General features: G+C 37.5%; 1 protein-coding gene across 1 annotated transcript in view; it reads left to right on the forward strand.

Annotated features, from left to right (window-relative positions):
• The first annotated feature begins 11,175 nt into the window (after window positions 1–11,175).
• Window positions 11,176–19,605, forward strand: part of CYYR1 (cysteine and tyrosine rich 1) — a 105,729-nt gene continuing 97,299 nt past the window's right edge. The window contains exons 1-2 of the mRNA XM_030880959.2: window positions 11,176–11,575; window positions 16,828–16,930. Coding sequence (XP_030736819.1) covers window positions 11,176–11,575; window positions 16,828–16,930 — 503 coding nt within the window. The remainder of the gene's footprint in view (window positions 11,576–16,827; window positions 16,931–19,605) is intronic.

The following is a 19,605-nucleotide window of genomic DNA, read 5'->3' on the forward strand; positions in this document are numbered from 1 at the left end:
TCCACAGCTAGCCAGGAGGGAGTCCAGGGAAAAGTCTGGACATGACTAAGAGGCAAGAGACAATTGTTTTGGTGTGCACAAGGAGAAGGGATTCAGAGCACCGCCTAAATGAGCTCTAGAGATGGGCGCGAGCCATGGCTATCACTGCGGACACCAGAGACAGGCATGAAATGCTAAGGCTGCTGCTACAGCCACCAAGAAGCCTGTGTGCAAGCACAGGTCACTATCCACACCTCCCCTCCCGGGAGCCTGTGCAGCCCACCACTGCCAGGGTTCTGTGATCCAGGGACAACTTCCTCAGGAGAACACACTGTTGCAATGTCATGCAAGCCTCTGCAGCCGCAGGCTCACCCTGAATTCCGTATCCCTCCCTCTCCCCAATCTGAGTGAGCCAGAGCCCCCTAATCAGCTGCTCCTTTAACCCCATCCTGTCTGGGCGGGGAACAGATGCCTGAGGGTGACCTACACTCAGAGGTGGGGCCAAATCCAAAGCTGAACCCCAGGAGCTGTGCAAACAAAGAAGAGAAAGGGAAATCTCTCCTGGCAGCCTCAGGAGCAGTGGATTAAACCTCCACAGTCAATTTGATGTACCCTGAATCTGTGGAATGCCTCAAGAGACAAAGAATCATCCCAAAACTGAGGCAGTGAGTTTGGGAGCAAAGGTAGACTTGGGGTTTGCTTTCTGCATCTAATTTGTTTCTGGTTTTATGTTTAGCTTAGTTTGGTATTTAGAGCTTAATATCATTGGTAGATTTGTTTACTGATTTTGTTGTTCTCTTCCTTTTTTTTATATATATATATTTTTTCCTTTTTCTCTTTTTGTGAGTGTGTATGTGTATGCTTCTTTGTGTGATTTTGTCTGTATAGCTTTGCTTTTGCCATTTGTCCTAGGGTTCTGACAGTCCATTTTACTTATTATTATTATTTTTTTAGTATAGTTTTTAGTGCTTGTTATCATTGGTGGATTTGTTTTTTGCTTTGGTTGCTCTCTTCTTTTTTTCTCTTTCTTTTTCTTTTATTACATTTTAATGTTTTTATTTTTAATTTTTTTCCATTGTAATAACTTTATTTTCTTTTTTTCTTTTTTTCTTTTTTTTCTCCCTTTTCTTCTGAGCTGTGTGGCTGACAGGGCCATGGTACTCTGGACGGGTGTCAGGCCTGAGCCTCTGAGGTGGGAGATCTGAGATCAGGACACTAGTCCTCCAGAGACCTCCAGGTCACACATAATATCAAATGGTGAAAGCTCTCTCAGAGATCTCCATTCCTACGGCAAGACCCAGTTCCACTCAATGACTAGCAAGCTACAGTGCTGGACACCATATGCCAAACAACTGGCAAAACGGGAACACAACCCCACCCATTAGCAGAGAGGCTGCCTACAATCATAATAAGGTCACAGACACCCCAAAACACACCACCGTATGTGTTCCAGCCCACCAGAAAGACAAGATCCAGGCTCATCCACCAAAGCAAAGGCACCAGTCCCCTCCACAAGGAATCCTAGACAACCCACTCAACCAACCTTACCCGCTGGGAGCAGAGACCAAAAACAATAGGAACTGCGAACCTACAGCCTGTGAAAAGGAGACCCTAAATGCAGTAAGTTAAGCAAAATGAGAAGACAGAGAAATACACAGCAGATGAAGGAGCAAGGTAAAAACCCACCAGACCAAACAAATGAAGAGGAAATAGGCAGTCTACCTGAAAAAGAATTCAGAGTAATGATAGTAAAGATGATCCAAAATCTTGGAAATAGAATGGAGAAAATACAAGAAACGTTTAACAAGGAACTAGAAGAACTGAAGAGCAAACAAACAATGATGAACAACACAATAAATGAAATTAAAAATTCTCTAGAAGGAATCAATAGCAGAATAACTGAGGCAGAAGAACGGATAAGTGACCTGGAAGATAAAATAGTGGAAATAACTACTGCACAGCAGAATAAAGAAAAAAGAATGAAAAGAATTGAGGAGAGTCTCAGAGACCTCTGGGACAACATTAAACATACCAACATCTGAATTATAGGGGTCCCAGAAGAGGAAGAGAAATAAAAGGTTCTGAGAAAATATTTGAAGAGATTATAGTTGAAAACTTCCCTAATATGGGTAAGGAAATAGTCAATCAAGTTCAGGAAGTGCAGAGAGTCCCATCCAGGATAAATCCAAAGAGAAACACGACAAGACACATATTAATCAAACTATTGAAAATTAAATACAAAGAAAAGATTTTAAAAGCAGCAAGGGAAAAGCAATAATTAACATACAAGGGAATTCCCAAAAGGTTAACAGCTAATCTTTCAGCAGAAACTCTGCTGGCCAGAAGGGAGTGGCAGGACATATTTAAAGTGATGAAAGGGAAAACCTACAGCCTAGATTACTCTACCCAGCAAGGATCTCACTGAGATTGCACGGAGAAATTAAAACCTTTACAGACAAGCAAAAGCTAAGAGAATTCAGCACCACCAGACCATCTTTACAGCAAATGCTAAAGAAACTTTCTAGGCAGGAAATACAACAGAAGGAAAAGACTTACAATAACAAACCCAAAACAATTTAGAAAATGATAATAGGAACATACATATTGATAACTACCTTAAATGTAAATAGATTAAATGCTCCCACCAAAAATCATGGACTGGCTGAATGGACACAAATAAAAGACCCGTATATATACTTCCTACAAGAGACCCACTTGAGACCTAGGGTCACATACAGACTGAAAGTGAGGGGATGGAAAAAGATATTCCATGCAAATGGAAATCAAAAGAAAGCTGGAGTAACAATTCTCATATCAGACACAATAGACTTTAAAATAAAAATTACCACAAGAGAAAAAGAAGAACATGACATAAGGATCAAGGGATCAATCCAAGAAGAACATATAACAATTGTAAATATTTATGCACCCAACATAGGAACACCACAATACATTAGGCAAATGTTAACAGCCATAAAAGGGGAAATCAGCAGTAACACAATCATAGTGGGGGTCTATAACACCCCACTTTCACCAATGGACAGATCAACCAAACTGAAAATCAATAAGGAAACACAAGTTTTAAATGACATATTAAACAAGGTGGACTTAATTGATATGTATAGGACATTCGATCCAAAAACAACAGAATACACTTTCTTCTCAAGTGCTCATGGAACATTCTCCAGAGTAGATCATATCTTGGGTCACAAATCAAGCCTTGGTAAATTTAAGAAAATTGAAATCATATCAAGTATCTTTTCCAACAACAATACTATGAGATTAGATATCAATTACAGGAAAAAATCTGTAAAACATACAAACACGTGGAGGCTAAACAATACACTACTTAATAACCAAGAGATCACTGAAGAAATCAAAGAGGAAATCAAAAGATACCTAGAAACAAATAACAATGAAAACACGACGACCCAAAACCTATGGGATGCAGCAAAAGCAGTTCTAAGAGGGGAGTTTATAGCAATACAATCCTACCTCAAGAAACAAGAAACATCTCAAATAAACAACCTAATCTTACACCTAAATCAATTAGAGAAAGAAGAACAAAAATACGCCAAAGTTAGCAGAAGGAAAGAAATCATAAAAATCAGATCAGGAATAAATGAAAAAGAAATGAAATAATAGCAAAGATCAATAAAACTAAAAGCTGGTTCTTTGAGAAGATAAACAAAATTGATAAACTGTTAGCCAGATGCATCAAGAAAAAAAGGGGGAAGACTCAAATCAATACAATTAGAAATGAAAAAGGAGAAGTAACAACTGACACTGCAGAAATACAAAGGATCATGAGAGATTATTACAAGCAACTATGTGCCAACAAAATGGACAACCTGGAAGAAATGGACAAATTTTTAGAAAAGCACAACTTTCTGAGACTGAGCCAGGAAGAGACAGAAAATATAAACAGACCAATCACAAGCACTGGAATTCAAACTGTGATTTAAAATCTTCCAACAAACAAAAACCCAGGACCGGATGGCTTCACAGGAGAATTCTATCAAATATTTAGCGATGAGCAAACACCTATCCTTTCCAAACTCTTGTAAAATATAGAGGAGGGAGGAACACAACTAAACTCATTCTATGAGGCCACCATCACCCTGATACCAAAACCACACAAAGATGCCACAAAAAAAGAAAACTACAAACCAATATCACTGATGAACATAGATGCAAAAATCCTCAACAAAATACTTGAAAACAGAATACAACAGCACATTAAAAGGATCATACACCATAATCAAGTGGGTTTTATCCCAGGAATGCACAGATTCTTCAATATACACTATTCAATCAACATCACTAATCATTAGAGAAATGCAAATCAAAACTACAAGGTATCACCTCACACCCATCAGAATGGCCATCATCCAAAAATCTAAAAACAATAAATGCTGGAGAGGGTGTGGAGAAAAGAGAACTCTCTTGCACTGTTGGTGGGAATGTACATTGATACAGCCACTATGGAGAACAGTTTGGAGGTTTCTCAGAAAACTAAAAATAGAACTACCATATGACCCAGCAATCCCACTACTGGGCATATACCTTGAGAACACCATAATCCAAAAAGAGTCATGTGCTACAATGTTCACTGCAGCTCTATTTACAGTAGCCAGGACATGGAAGCAACCTAAGTGTCCATTGACAGATGAATGGATAAAGAAGATGTGGCACATCTATACAACGGAATATTACTCAGCCATAAAAAGAAATGAAATTGAGTTATTTGTAGTGAGGTGGGTGGAGCTAAAGTCTGTCATACAGAGTGAAGTAAGTCAGAAAGAGGAAAACTAATACTGTACGCTAACACATATATATGGAATCTAAAAAAAAAAAATGGTTCTGAAGAACTAGGGGCAGGACAGGAATAAAAACCCAGACGTAGAGAATGGACTTGAGGACACAGGGAGGAAGAAGGGTAATCTGGGATGAAGTGAGAGAATGGCATGGACATATATACACTATCAAATGTAAAATAGATAGCTAGTGGGAAGCAGCCGCATAGCACAGGGAGATCAGCTTGGTGCTCTGTGACCACCTAGAGGGGTGGGATAGGGAGGGTGAGAGGGAGACACAAGAGGGAGGAGATATGGGGATATATGTTTAGCTGATTCACAGTTATACAGCAGAAACTAACACACCATTGTAAAGCAATTATACTCTAATAAAGGTGTTAAAAAAAAAAGAAAGCGTGTTCAATTTCAATCATAATAAGAGGAGTTCAAGAGATACCACCAATCCCATAAAACTGATAAAACAGATAAAATCAAAAGCTTGACAGTATATTTTATTGGCAGAGCTGTGGGCAACAGGCGATCAGATGCATTTCTTGTAGAAATGCGAAATTGTATATTCCCTCTATAAGAGAATTTGGCAATATTTAACAAAACTACACATGCATTTACTGTCTAACCCAGTAATTCCACTTGTGCTTATTTACCCTGAAGATATAGCTGCAACAATAAGAAAATACATATTCTCAAGGTTATTCATGGCAGCATTATTTGCAATTGAAAATACTGGAAACTATCTAAAGATCCAGACATATGAGAAGGCTATACAATGAGATACTACAAAGCATTAAAAAATTAAAGAGGACAATCTTTATGAACTGGTATAGAGTGATTTCCAAAATTCAGTATAAAAAACTGAAGTTCAAAATAGCATGGATGACATGCTACCTTCTGTGTAAGAGAGAAAGGGAAATAAGGACATCTATACCAATAATTCCAATTTCAATCTATCACTCCAGATTTCTCCCTTTCTATTTCCAATTCCACAATCCTATAATACACCTAAAATTTCTTTGCCCACTACAAAAAATAAGCTGCTCCTCTTTACAAACAAAAAGAAACACATGAGAGACAAACTAGAAAATAATGAAGTTGATTCCACTGAAGGCACAGGGAGACTGAGATGAAAGGCATATGGGAAGGACTGACACTTCTCTGAATACATCTTACTGTTTGCTTTTGACTTTCAGAAGCTCTACATATTCAAAAAATAAAATTAAATCAACAAAGATGGGGAAAAAACCCAAAACAAACAACAATGATAACAGCAACAACCTCAAAAAATGAAAACTGAAAACAAATGGAAATAAATGAACCCAACTACATTTCAATTAAATTAAAGTTGGGGCTAGAGAGGGAGAGTTTGACTAATTCAAGTATATTATGAACACACTAATAAATTATATACCCTTAGTCTTGGGTCAAGTAGCGTGGGGGAGTAATGAAAACAATTTCTGAACTCTTTTTAGTGTTGGGTGCTTTTTTTTTTTGCATTATCATTTTTGATAGTGACATAAGCAAAGTAATTCTGAAACAATTTAAAATGTATTATAGGAATGCAAAACTAAGTTAATGTAAAAAGAGAGTTACAGATGTGAAATGGTGGAAATTGAGGAAGAGCCCTATGGTAATGAATTGGAATTGGAGTGTTGGTGTAGACTCATATATAAAACATGCATATATTTCTTATCTCTGTCCACTGGAAGGCCCAAGAAGCAAAGACACTCCAGTAGCAACAAGAACGTCTAGTGATGAGATGTTGATTTCTAATACGATTATCCATTAAAAGGAACCAGGACTCCTCAGAGAAAGACTGATTCCAGGGCTGGGGAAGGTAAGATTCAATATGGACCTGGAACATCTTTTATATCAGGAAGTTAAAAGAAGTGCCTGAAGCAATTATAGGATGTGTCACAAGGACATAGGAGCTAGTTTGAAGGGACTCCACTGGCCAAATACGGGAGATTTTGAGATTAATAAATTATAAACCCTCAAAAATTAGGAATTCATGAGTGCTTATTGATGATCAATCAATCAATCAATAAAGGAGAAACATTCTTGTTTTGAATGCCAAGTGCCAATTGGCCAATGCAGAGACAGATTTGGAGTCTGAAAAATCATCATTCTGCAACCATCACAGTAGAGACTGCTTCAAGCAAAAAACATTCATACGTGTTAAATCTAAGGGGGAGAGGGATTTTGCTGAAGAGCAGGACGTTTGGGAGGTTTAATGCATTCCCACAGATTGCATATTCCTCGGAAAGGAAAAAGCAGCAACTGTATAGTAGAAATTTCCAATAAACTGACCCATACACTAAAGTATTTGGGGGAAAGAGATATGATGTATGCAGCTTACTCTCAAATGGTTCAGTAAAACAATAATGCATACACATATAGAGAAAAAGAGCAAATGATAAACAAATGGGACAAAGTGTTAACTATTGGTGAATCTGAGTAAAGGAAACATGGGTGTCTTTGTACTACTCTTGAAGATTTTCTGTTTGACATTATTTCCAAATAGAAAATTTACAAAAAGCAAAAAATAAATCTACACAAATGCCATTGTTTCATCATCCTCTGAGTAAATGAAAGTGTCACAAATGATAGAACAAACAAGAAAATATCCAAATGGTAAAGTTTCCATCTTGTTCTTTGTCTTTCTTTGAATTAGGGACAGATTGTTGGATATTTTACACAAACTTAAAAAAATGATGAAACATCTGATTTAAATAGTTAAATATAATAGGCTACATTATGTACTTAGTAGCGATACAAGTATATTTCCTCTAAAATGTGAATTTCTTACACTGCAATCTTTTAAGAGCCAAGCATTTAATGCCACACAAGATGGATTACAGAATAAAATTACTTCCCTGTGGATAGACTTTTAAAACTAAATTAATATTTCAAAGCATATGGCTGTTACATGAATTTCTCCCAAATTTCCTTTGAAAAGCTAATATGGTCATATTGAGTGGGAAAAAACCCTCAAACTCAAATCCCACTTTCAATTATGAGATACTTATCAGAAATCCTTGTGAGACGTAAAATTAGAACATTTAAAAGGTGATTTGTAGGGCTGTTAATAGCCGAACTATGGTGAAAATGTGAAGATGAGAAACAGCAGTATACTAAAATGGGTATAAGAGCTAGAAAGAGAAACCTGGATTTAAAACCTGCTTCTTTCTCTTAGAAGTCACTTGAGGCAAGAGGCAAGATTCTCTAAGTCAGAATTTTCTAAACCAGTGGTTTGGTTCTAGTTGTGGTACCCAGCCAGCAGCATCCGCATCAACCAAGAACTTTTTAGAAATGCAAATTCTCGGGTACCACCCTAAACCTACCAAATCGAGTTAGGTCCAGTGACCTGTGTTTTAACAGGCCCTGCAGGTACTTCTGATACACACTAAACTTTCAGAACCATACCGCTAAGCTACAACAAAAATAACAGTAATAAAAAATAGTAATAGTAATGCAATCCATTTTAGGATTATGATGATTAAATGAGATATTACATATGCAGAAATGATTTCTAAACTGTAGCAAAACCCCTCATCATTATTACTGTGTGACATAGAATTGTGAGAGAAAAATCTTAAAACCAATAGTACTTTGTGCTTTTATCAAACTGCCCTTCTACAAAACTTCAAAGAAGGTTAATTCCTTAAAACTTCCCACACTTGGTACTAGGTCTTGAACATAGGATTGCTCATTAAGCTTTATTGATGCTAACTGAAATAAGTTCAGTTGACCAACATCATTGGCAAGTATTTTATCTCTTGTTTTTGATGTGGTCAAACTGGGAATTTTAAACGTCACTGAAACCAACCAAGCTATTAATTTTGAAAGACAATTTAGCTTCTGTGTTTAGGGGCAGATGTTCTGCTTTGGAGTTACACTATTGGGCACCACTCATTGCTGTGTGACTTTGGCAAAGTTATTTACCCACACTGGGCCTCCTGACTTTGCTCATAGAACAAGGGTGATAATAATAATAGTATCCACCTCAATGGGATGTTGAGAGTATTCATTGAAATTTTAAAGAACTTAAAAATGGCCCTGGTACACAGCATTCAATATTCTTTCTACGCCCTGAATGCCATACTTAGTTCATCTCCCTTTTACTGCTTCAGTTTTTCCCTCCTTGCTTTCTTTTGGGTTTTATGCCCATGTCTGCATGAACACTTTCTTTTCTTGGCATCTGCACATCTTTTAATGAAGATGAAGACCAGACACACATAGAAACCTTAAATGTACATAAAATGATGTATATACTCTTATCTCCTATTATGAATTAGCATAGCTTTTGAAATATCAACTTCTTTGAGGTAAAATGTACATACGCTAAAGCATACACATTTTAAGTGTACTGTTAAGTGTACAATTCCATGACTTCAGCACATGTACACACCTGTAGAATAGCCACCATTATCAAGATATAGAACATTTCCATCACTCCAAAACAGTTCCCTCATGACCTTCTGCCATCAATCTCTTCCTACACACACCCTCAGGCAACCATTCATCTGCTTTCTGTCACTATAGATTAATTGTGCCTTTCTAGAATTTCATATAAACAAAATAACACAGTAATTTGTTTGTGTCTGGCTTCTTTGCTCAGCATATTGTTAGCAGAGATTTATCCATGTTGTTGCATGTACTTCAAACTTTCTTTTATTGCTGAGTAGTGTTTCATTGTATGGATATAGCACAATCTGTTTATGCATGGGTTACTTCCAGTTTTCCTTTCCCATTTTTCCTCTTAACTATATATCTTATGGATTTTCCCCATCATTTTAAAGTTCATATATAACGTGCACATATCCTAATTTACTTAATTGTTTTACCTCTGTTGGACATGTAGGCTCTTTACCGTGTTTTAAAATGATAATAAACACTGTTATAAATATCTTCATGAATTCAAATATTAATGGAATCCAATTTGGGAATATGATTCTTGGACTATAGTCTTTATCTTTCAATGGTTTAGAAATATTTTCACTCTCTTTTAAATTCCAAGGTTGCAAATGAGGAGTTTAATGTCTGTCTGATTCTTTTTCTAAGAGACTTTTTAAAAATTATATATGAAAATTTATATGATTTTAATTTATACAAGTTCAAGTAGGTCTCGGGGATATGTATATATGCATGCCTCTTTAAAAAAAAATTTTGGAACTCACCATTTTACATCAGAAAATTCAAATATTATTATAGCTCAGAATTTAAAAAAAATATCATTGCTGTTTGCTTCTTCATTTTTGGTTCTTCAAAAACTGCTTCGAGCCTGCATATTATTCTCATTTGGGGCCTCCTCTCTCTATGTGCCTTGGAGTTTTTTAAAATATTTTTATCCATTATTTCCTCATCTTTATACTTCTTCTCTATGTTACGAATATGTGCTCTGTTTGATTGAACAGTCTAAGTTGTTTTTGAACGTGATCATTTTATAATTTTTCTGTAATTTAAAAAAAAAACAAACTCAAGTCAAACTTTATTTTACTTTCCAGAAACTGTGAGGTTGTAGGACCAAGGGATGAAGTTTCTCAGAAGCCAAGGATTAAATGTTTGGATTCTAACTTAAGGGCAACAGGAAGCCACTGAGTTTTAAACAGGTGAATGAATGTGATTAAATCTGTAGTTTAAGAAGAAATAATCTAGCTTCAGTCTGGCTGATCTCCCTTGAGGCAGGAGAATGGTTATCATGGAGACTACAAGAGCCTATATTAGGGCAGAAATGGAGGCCAAAATGCAAATTCATTTGAGTGGGTATTAGGTGCACAATCAGTGGTACTTGGTGATAGACTGGTTATTGCGGCTGAGGGAGAAGGAGAAATTGACCAGGCTTCTTGTTGGACCTGGTGGATGGTTAGCTCTGCAATGATGCATGAAATACAGTAGGAAGGTCAAGTGATGTTTATTTTGGAGGCGATGTATCCTTGCATCCTCTAATACACATGCAGCAGTATATTTATAAACTCCTAGAGGAGGACTGACTAAAGTGTTTGTGCATTTGAATTTTGATACATATTGCCACAGTGCTCTCCTTAAACCATTCACTGTTTCTGTACTTTCCAATTCTCCTAGGTTTTCCTCACTGGTTTTCTTTGTCTAACATCTTAAACCCTGAAAATTCCCTTCATTTGTGTAAAGATAAAATACAAAGCTTTTCTTCATCCATTACTTCCAAAGGAAAAATTGGAGTGGAGAGCAGAGCGATAAAGGAGCTTATAAAACTCCGTGTCGATAGCCAAAGCAAAGGGTTAGAAAAAGTTCCTTCAGGAGAGGACCAAGCTCCTCGAGTCACTCTATAGAAGGAAGAACTGGAGCGTGGGGAGGAGTCGGGGCCACCCCCGCCCCCAGCCTCGCGTAGGTGCCACCCGCGGAGATGAAATGTGAGCCCGGGTGGCCGAGGACGCTGGATCGGCCGCTTAGCCCGCCGCCCGAGCGCCACGGGGACAGACAAAGAGACCTCCGCCCCAGCGCAGCCCCGCGCGGCGGCCCGGGCTCCCCTCGAAAGCTCCCAGGGCGATGGCCAGGTCTCCGCGCCACCCGGCTCTCCAGAGCGCTGCCCTCTCCATCTGACCGCCCTCCAGCTCCCCCATCCCCTCCCGGTGCCGGGCTCTCCCTTGGCTCCCAGCCCTCTCTACAGACCGGTCTGTCTGTCTCTCTGTCCATCTCTGTCCAGGCGCGCAACCTCCGGCCACCGGCTTGGATGGACGCGCGGAGGGTCCCCGGGTGTCCAGGGGTCTTGCTTCCGAAGTTGGTCCTGCTCTTTGTCTACGCAGGTCAGTGACCTAGGGCGGCGGGAGAGGGGAAGGGGGCTCGGGGCGGCGCTGGGGTCACACTCCGAGCAAACACGGGTTGCGCGGGATGCACGGGACCATGGTGGGAGGTCAGAGACTGTGCGGTCCCCGCAGGCAGGAGCAGAAGCCCGCGCCCGCGCTCTGCAGCCCTGGGCTTGACCTCCACGCGGTTGTTTCGTCCCTTTCCTTACACGTTTCCTTTTTTTTTTTTTTTTTCTTTTCCTTTCTCTCTCTCCACGAAGCAACTACCCCCAACCCCACATTTAGGGGTTATTGTTTTTATTTTCTGGATAGCGTGCATTTTTTCCAGTCGTATGCAGGACTCGGGAATTTGGGGTGAGGGTGGAGACTGAGCTGTGCGAGGAAAGCATGTTTTTTGAAAAGCACCTGAAGTTAGGGAGGCATCGCTGAGGTTTCAAATAAACTAATCTGATGACTTTTCCATTTCAGTAAATGCTACCCACTGGCCCCTCCACCTCCACATTCCGAATATTCCGGATTTTCCCTTTCAGAAATAAAAAAGGCTTAGACCCCTGTTTTTCTTCTTTAGAAGATGATCCTCAAGTGTGGTGGACAGGGTAATTGGAAGCTCTGATTTGAAATATAGGGTTTTCGAGAGGCATAAATTCACCCAGAATCTGATCTGCTTTCGCTGAATTTGTTAAGCGCTTGCTTATAGGTGAAGGGCATCTCATTTCCCTCATCCTAATTATTCTTAGAGAGAATTGCTAATAATTGATGAAGCAAAGCAGTTTTCTTGTTTTGTGACTGATGCTGAGACAAAAATGGCCTTTCATTGGTTATTCATGTATAAAGTTAATTACACATGAGGCTTTGCATCCGCTTCATATTTTAAAAAAACAGGATAAAAGCAGAGTTCTTTGTAAATGTTTTCATGTCTCTAACTTCCTATGACAAACACCACAGGCTTACCTATGACCTTGCAGTAGTAAGTTTATGTATAGCACTGTGCTGGCCTTTTGATACTTACAATGATATTGCAACCAAAATGAAGACGTTCTTCAGCATTCTTACCTGCACATCAGTAGAACTGAATTTCTCATTCAACCTTGCCAGAAATGAATCACAATAACTTCTATAGAAGTTTCCAATCTGTTTATTAAAATGTAAATTAGTGTCTGTCTATAAGTTGTTTTAAAGATATTTTATTGTAGGGGAATAGCTGACCTTCAAATACAGAAATTTATAAAATAGAAAAAGTACTTTCTATTTAATGAGGAGAGTCCACATTATAATGTTTTTCCAGCACTACTTAAGTCATATAATGTTTTTAGAATTTGAGAGTCTAACAGAATCAATTGCATTAATATTTGTGTTATATTAAAATCTTAATGTTAACTTAAAATGTTAAATTAAAATTAGTTCATTTGAAACAATGATAATTCTTTCCACTTCCTCTGTTTACCGAAAGAAAACAAAAATAAGAAAATAGAACACAGCAAATGAAACTTTAATTCCCTTGCTCACCTTATTCACACCACTGAACAACTTTTTCTTGTTCTTTTGTCCATTTTATTCTCTTTGGTGAGCCGAACGCTTTTAATTTGCACTTTTCCTTCCCTTCTTCCTGTTCCCCCAATGTTAAGTGCACAGCACCCCCAGGATTCAGGAAACCCGCCCAGTTGGCCAGCAGCAAGCTTGATCAGTTTAAAAAGTTTTCGTTCCATTCATTTCTTCTCTCCATCCTCATCCCTCCCTAGTACGCTACAAAGTCATTGCAAGCCAATACTAGGTCACGTTATCATCTTTGATAAGAAATGATTAGCTAATGTGCTTTTGATATTAATTCCTGAACTCTATTTCAGAGGCCTTTTTATGCTTGCCGTATTCACTCAACTAATATTTATGCAATGAGAAGTGTTGAATGATACGTAGGACAGAGGCCATGCTTTGAGTCTTGTCTGGGAGATCAGGTGTGCCCTTTACTCTAAGGTATAAAAAGCTGTATTATAGGAGAGATACACCATGTGCTCTAGGTGTTTGAAGGAGACCTTATTGCTGGCTTAGGAGGATATGCTCCATGAAGATGATGTCTATTTTGTTTAGCATAATATTCTCAGAGACTAGTGAAACACCTGGCCCATAAGAGGAACTCAGGAAATATTTGCTCAGAGAAATTAAATTAAGGAGGACATTTTAGGACCTACACCTTTGAATTAGAGGAAGCCTTGGACATAGGAGATATAGTAGGATAGATGTGAACAAAGGCAAAAATCATGAGATTTGTATATGCAAAAACAGATAACACAGTTGGGTTTGAACTAAGAGATAAGGCTGGAAGTGAGGATTGGGATGAGACGGGGGAACACGGAAGACATAGAATTAATCCAGAGATGCTGTTAAATAAATTGCCAGCTTTAATGGGGCAAAAACCTATGCAGATGCACTGTCCGTAACCTGAATTATTTTCTCCAAGGAAAATGCGTTAAATACAGCTTCCATTCGTTAAGGAAAAAACAGCAAGGTTTCTATACCTGAAGCATCATGTCTGACTGTGGAGTCACTTTGGGGAAGGGATTCAATGAAGTGTTTATATTATTAATCCAACTCCCACTGCAGGCTACAAAGACAGGATTCGGCCAAGGTTTTAACCTTCCCAACCCTAGCCAGTGACTTCTGTCTCCTCCTTTTCCTTCCCTTCTGATCCTTAGCTATAGATTACAAGAGCCAATTCTGAGCAAGTGCTTGGAGCCAGATGCTTTCCTGTACTACACATTTCTTAAGATGGGAGTGGGGAAGCTTCTTCCAGATGCTACCTTTAACTAAAGTCATTGATGAAAATTGGAACTAGCTCATTTTCAAGGATGTTAACTTGAATATTAGTAATAATATTATTTATCTTCTGAGGGCCATTGGGATGTTTCATTCTTTCACACGTGAGAAAATGCTTCTGTACTGTCCAAACTGTGATCTTTATAGGATTGTTCTCAAATAGATCGGAGAAAGCAACTAACATATCAAAATAAGTTTGAGGTGTGGTTGACCCCCCAATTTGGAAATGTTGTGATTGTGAATGTATTTGCCATACTATTAAACCTTGCCTTTTCAGTTGTTTAATTCTGGGAAGTAGACAAGAGTGTGGAAAAGGCCATAAAAATAATGAACAATGTGTGGCAGGATCTAGATGTTTGCTGCAGGTATAATCCAGCTTCTTGGCTACAAGATTTGGGGCTTGGTTTCCTGTAACATTGGCTCAAAATATTTTGATAACACCATGTCCTTACAATAGCAGTAATTGAATTTTCGATAATCATGGAGAGCTTAATAAGATGTCACTGTCTTGGGCATTATGCAAAAGGCACCCCATGAAGCTATTTAAAAATCACTTGTCCTGCTCTGACAGAATAAGGCGGGGGTGTCAGCTCTCCCACTATCTGAACGGCTTTTAAGAGCATAAAGCAAAACATCCCAGCTAAGCGCTTGAGATAACTGACTAGTCTAAATATTTGACTTAATTAAACAGTACTAAAAATAAAAGCTATAGAAATTCCCTGGGAAAATGATAAAATAAACTGCAAAAAGCAGACACTGTCAATAAATCATTAGATCGTGTTTTCTGCCCTCAAAATTTTGGATTTAAGTAGAGTTACTGAATCTTACAAAGGTAGTTATTTTTCCCTTTCATGTCTTCTTACCACATCCCAGAAGAAAACATTAAGGTTTGTTCATTTATGAAGTAGAATAAAATTGAGGAAAAGAAAACATGAACTTTTGACTTGTTCCACAGAGGCCATGCATTATTGATAAAGGTGAAAGAACTTTGCTGGGTTTTGATCGCATCAATTTGTAAAGAATCATCTTGTCAGGGAGGTGATTTAAAAGGAAAATCTGTATTTTCCTCTCTAGACAAATCAATTACATGGACGTGTAGGCATATATATAACATTTGCACTTTTATGTTATGACTTTGACAGAAAAGCAAAAGTCTTATATAATTTAGATAGTAGTTATTGCCTTCAGAGATTGAGTTGGAAATGACCTATTTTGTGATTCTTGAACATGTACCTTAAATTATCAGACTGTACTTAATGTTTTCCTACATGTACCTGAAACTCATATATCCATTGTAATTTACACCACTGATTATAACTAAATGATAACCTTAACTTGTTAAACATAAATCATTTAGGAAGAATAAAGAATTTTTTAAAGGTAGGGTAATTTTTATTTAACATTTTGGTATAATTTTCCTTGCCAAAAGCATGGAAAAAAGACAGTAATTTGGTTTTGTCAGCTCTGGTATGTCCTTTTTAATCAGAAAATACATTTCCCTTTTCACATAGTGCTGTTTCATAGCTTATTGATTCTTTTTTTTTTTTTTTTTTTTTTTTTTTTTTTTTTTTTGTGGTACGCGGGCCTCTCACTGTCGTGGCCTCTCCCGTTGTGGAGCACAGGCTCCGGACATGCAGGCTCAGCGGCCATGGCTCACGGGCCCAGACCCTCTGCGGCACGTGGGATCCTCCCGGATCGGGGCCCAAACCCGTGTCCCCTGAATCGGCAGGCGGACTCTCAACCACTGCGCCACCAGGGAAGCCCTCATAGCTTATTGATTCTTAAATCTGGCATCAAATAAACTCTTAATTATTCACCAGTGAATTATCTATAGGAACTTTCCCCCACAGCTAACTAACTCATTATCTTCCAATCCAAATGGATTAACAGGATATGCAGACTCATCTGTGGTACCTTATATATACAAACTGTAATTACGAAGGTAAAAAAATGGTAGGGAAAGGGAAGCATATAATGCATTGTGGTGAAAAATATACATTACTTAAATATTATCTCCAGTTGATATTATTCATGTCAACAACACTTTCCATTAAATGTAGTTGAGAGTAGCACCCTAAAGTCAAAAGACTTTTATCATTTAAAAATTATTGCAAAAACTCTGTTGACGAATTTAATGTCTGATTAGTTGGATCACTCATTCCTCCCTTCAATGTCTCATTCAACCAACTCTGACTACCAATTATGGTGCTCGATGGAGGAGGTTCAAAGACTGGTCTTTGCCTTTTCCAGATTTATGTCTAATAAGGAAGGAAAACTAGTTTAGGTGCTTCCAAATGTTTTAGAATTGTGAGCACGTAAAATGAAAGTCTAAATGTGCTAAAGAGTGGTGGTTGACCGATCAAGATGTGAAATAGAGTGATTTTTCATGAAGGTGGGATTTTCAGAAATGTAACTGCACGGATATGGTTTTTATTTTGTAGAGGATTGCCTTGCTCAGTGTGGCAAAGACTGCAAATCTTACTGCTGTGATGGAACCACGCCCTACTGTTGCTCCTACTATGCCTATATTGGGAATATTCTCTCGTGAGTATTAATCGAATTTGGCCATATTGATACTTTTTCCCTTGCCCGGTTATGTTTTCAAAAAGTACTAAGTTATAGCTATGAGTAGGAAATTCTAAGATTGATTGTTGACATAAAATCTTTACTGGAGACAGTCAACACTCATCACTATCTAGTGTATTGTATTATTTAACTAAATGTGCAAATTAATATACAAAATAAATTGCTTTTGTTAGAAGGGAGTTTAAAGAATATTTTTATTGTCTAATTTGTTTTATGATAATAATAATGTAATAGTAATAATAATGTTTTATCTAGACCATATTCATATATTGATCATTTTTTAACATTGTAAACTATATTTTTTGTCCGTTTTTTGAAGGATTAGTAAGTTAGAATTTGTCATTTAATGATAGCCAGTTTATTTTGCCATGCATATATTTGTCTGCTTCAGCCAGTAGATATCAGGGAAAAGAGACATTATGAATAAAAAACAGTTGAGATATGAAACGTCAGTTTTCTACATGATGCATCTAAAGCAACTTTGGGAAACAAGATTAGATCCCAAGAAATCTAGCCTCAACAGGGTAAAGTGATAACCAACTACAAAAATCAATGAAACATACATGCAGAGAAGGTGTTAAGTATTTCTCTCTAACAAATTAAGGATTTATTTTAGAGATGCTTCTAGGCGAAGGGAAATGGACGAGCAGAAGTTGTCTTCAGGGTTGTATGTCTGAGGACTGTGCAACCCTCTGTTCCTCTACACACACCTTCAAGTTGAGAAATAGAAGGTAGAGAATAGGAACATAAGAATTTCACCCATGGGTGACCATCACCCATGGCTTTCAGGAGTCTGCATTTTGTATTTTTCAAGTGACTGTCAGGATGATTTGAAGGCTGCTCCATTGTGACTTAACTTGTGTTTTATGAAGGCTTACGTGGAGCCAGGAAAGATTAGGCAATAAGTGATGTGTGTCTGGCTATTTTAAGCATATACCCATTGAGATGGCTTATAAGTCATCCTCGGTTTCCTGAGAATAGAAAACCTGGCATCGCATAGACTTTCTAGAATCAAAGTGGGGCTGATCTTAGAGATCATGTCTCCATGAATAAGGCCAGAAAGAATCATACTTCAGGATATTCTTGAAGACTGTCATGGCGATGGAAGAAATGTCAGGCTGTAATAAAGATTGATGAACAGAATTTAAGCATTCTTTGAAATGCAAATAAACTCTAAAATGTTTTAATTTTTTCTCATAGAAGATTTGGTGGAAAAACATTAAGTCCCTTTACATTTAGAAAACAGTCAGAATCAGCTTAGAATATAAATACATAATGATGTTTCTCATTTGTATATCACTTCATACTTTTTAAGTAAATTAAAATACTTCATTACTAAATTCAAATTTGATTCTTCCAATGATCTCCACATGCCAGAGGCTGTTGTTACAGGTAGATGTGTGAGTGGGCCCCAAAGGTGGTATAGATTTGAAGAACCTGGTGTCAGAATGACTCTGATTCTTTGGTTCTGTGGCTCCTGGCCCATTTCTCTGCCCACTAACTACATCACAATGTGTGTGTTGTGCCCTTTTTCTCACCTCATAGATACCTCCAACCTGATAAATATATATAGAAGACATAATTACTTACTAATCAAAATAGTTAAATATTTTTTAATTTACAGTTGTGCTTTTCATGTTTTATATTTGCAATCAGATTCATTTTTTATGGTACCTATTCTTAGAACTAATTTTATCACTTGGTTAAAGTAAAGAGTTTGTTGAGTTATATCTTTATCTGGGTTATTAGGGCCATGTACTTGCTATGTTTGAAAAAAAGAATTGTGTTTTTTGGAGGGCGGAAATAAACACAGATGGCATTATATTTCAGGCAGCTAAACTGAATTTTCTGTTCAAAATAGAAACCACTAAGTAAATCCCTTGCTAAACAATTCTTAGAGAAAAAAAAGAGCTTTAAAGTGTTTTCCCCACTGGATAAAGGAGAATACATTTTCAGGATTTCCAGTTATTGTTTAAGATTTGAAAAGAGTTAACTCCACCCAAAGCTTTTCTCTTTTTTGAGTTAGGGTGGGTGTGTGGGGTAGAGAAAGAGAAAATAATTCCAAGAATGCTTACAAAAGTTCTTTCATACACATGTTTTCAAATATTGCTATTTTGGAACTCATACGCTATGCTTCTTCTCTTCCAAGCATCCAGGCACATTCTTAGTAAAATCATTTTAATCATCTTAACAGAGAACTTAATCTTCATGGTCATCAGTAAGGTAATAGGGAAGAAAGCAATAAACACAGTGGAATGTTTTGTATCCTAAATGAATAATTTTATAAATCTGGCTTCGAGTCTTGTTTATTTTCAAATAGAAAATGTCTTGGCTTAGCCTAAAATGAGCTAAAGAGAGTACAAAACACGATTTGGGTCATTCTAGACTGTGTAAATTGGTAAGGTAAGGCACACTTAATCCTTCTTGCTGAGGCCTCTCTAAAATAATGAGTAGAGGTGTTTAGCCCTTAATTCCATTTACTTCAACTGCTCTTTCTAAACTTCTGCAAATTAATCGTTAAGATTTGTTTTCAAAGATATCACAAGAGCTATCTTTCAATTCACCTTTTATATAGTTGAAAAATATTATTTTACTCAGGTCTCTCCCTTTTACCCCCTTTCTATCAGTTAGGA

Source organism: Globicephala melas, chromosome 4 (genome assembly GCF_963455315.2).
Source record: "Globicephala melas chromosome 4, mGloMel1.2, whole genome shotgun sequence".
NCBI classification, from domain to species: domain Eukaryota; kingdom Metazoa; phylum Chordata; class Mammalia; order Artiodactyla; family Delphinidae; genus Globicephala; species Globicephala melas.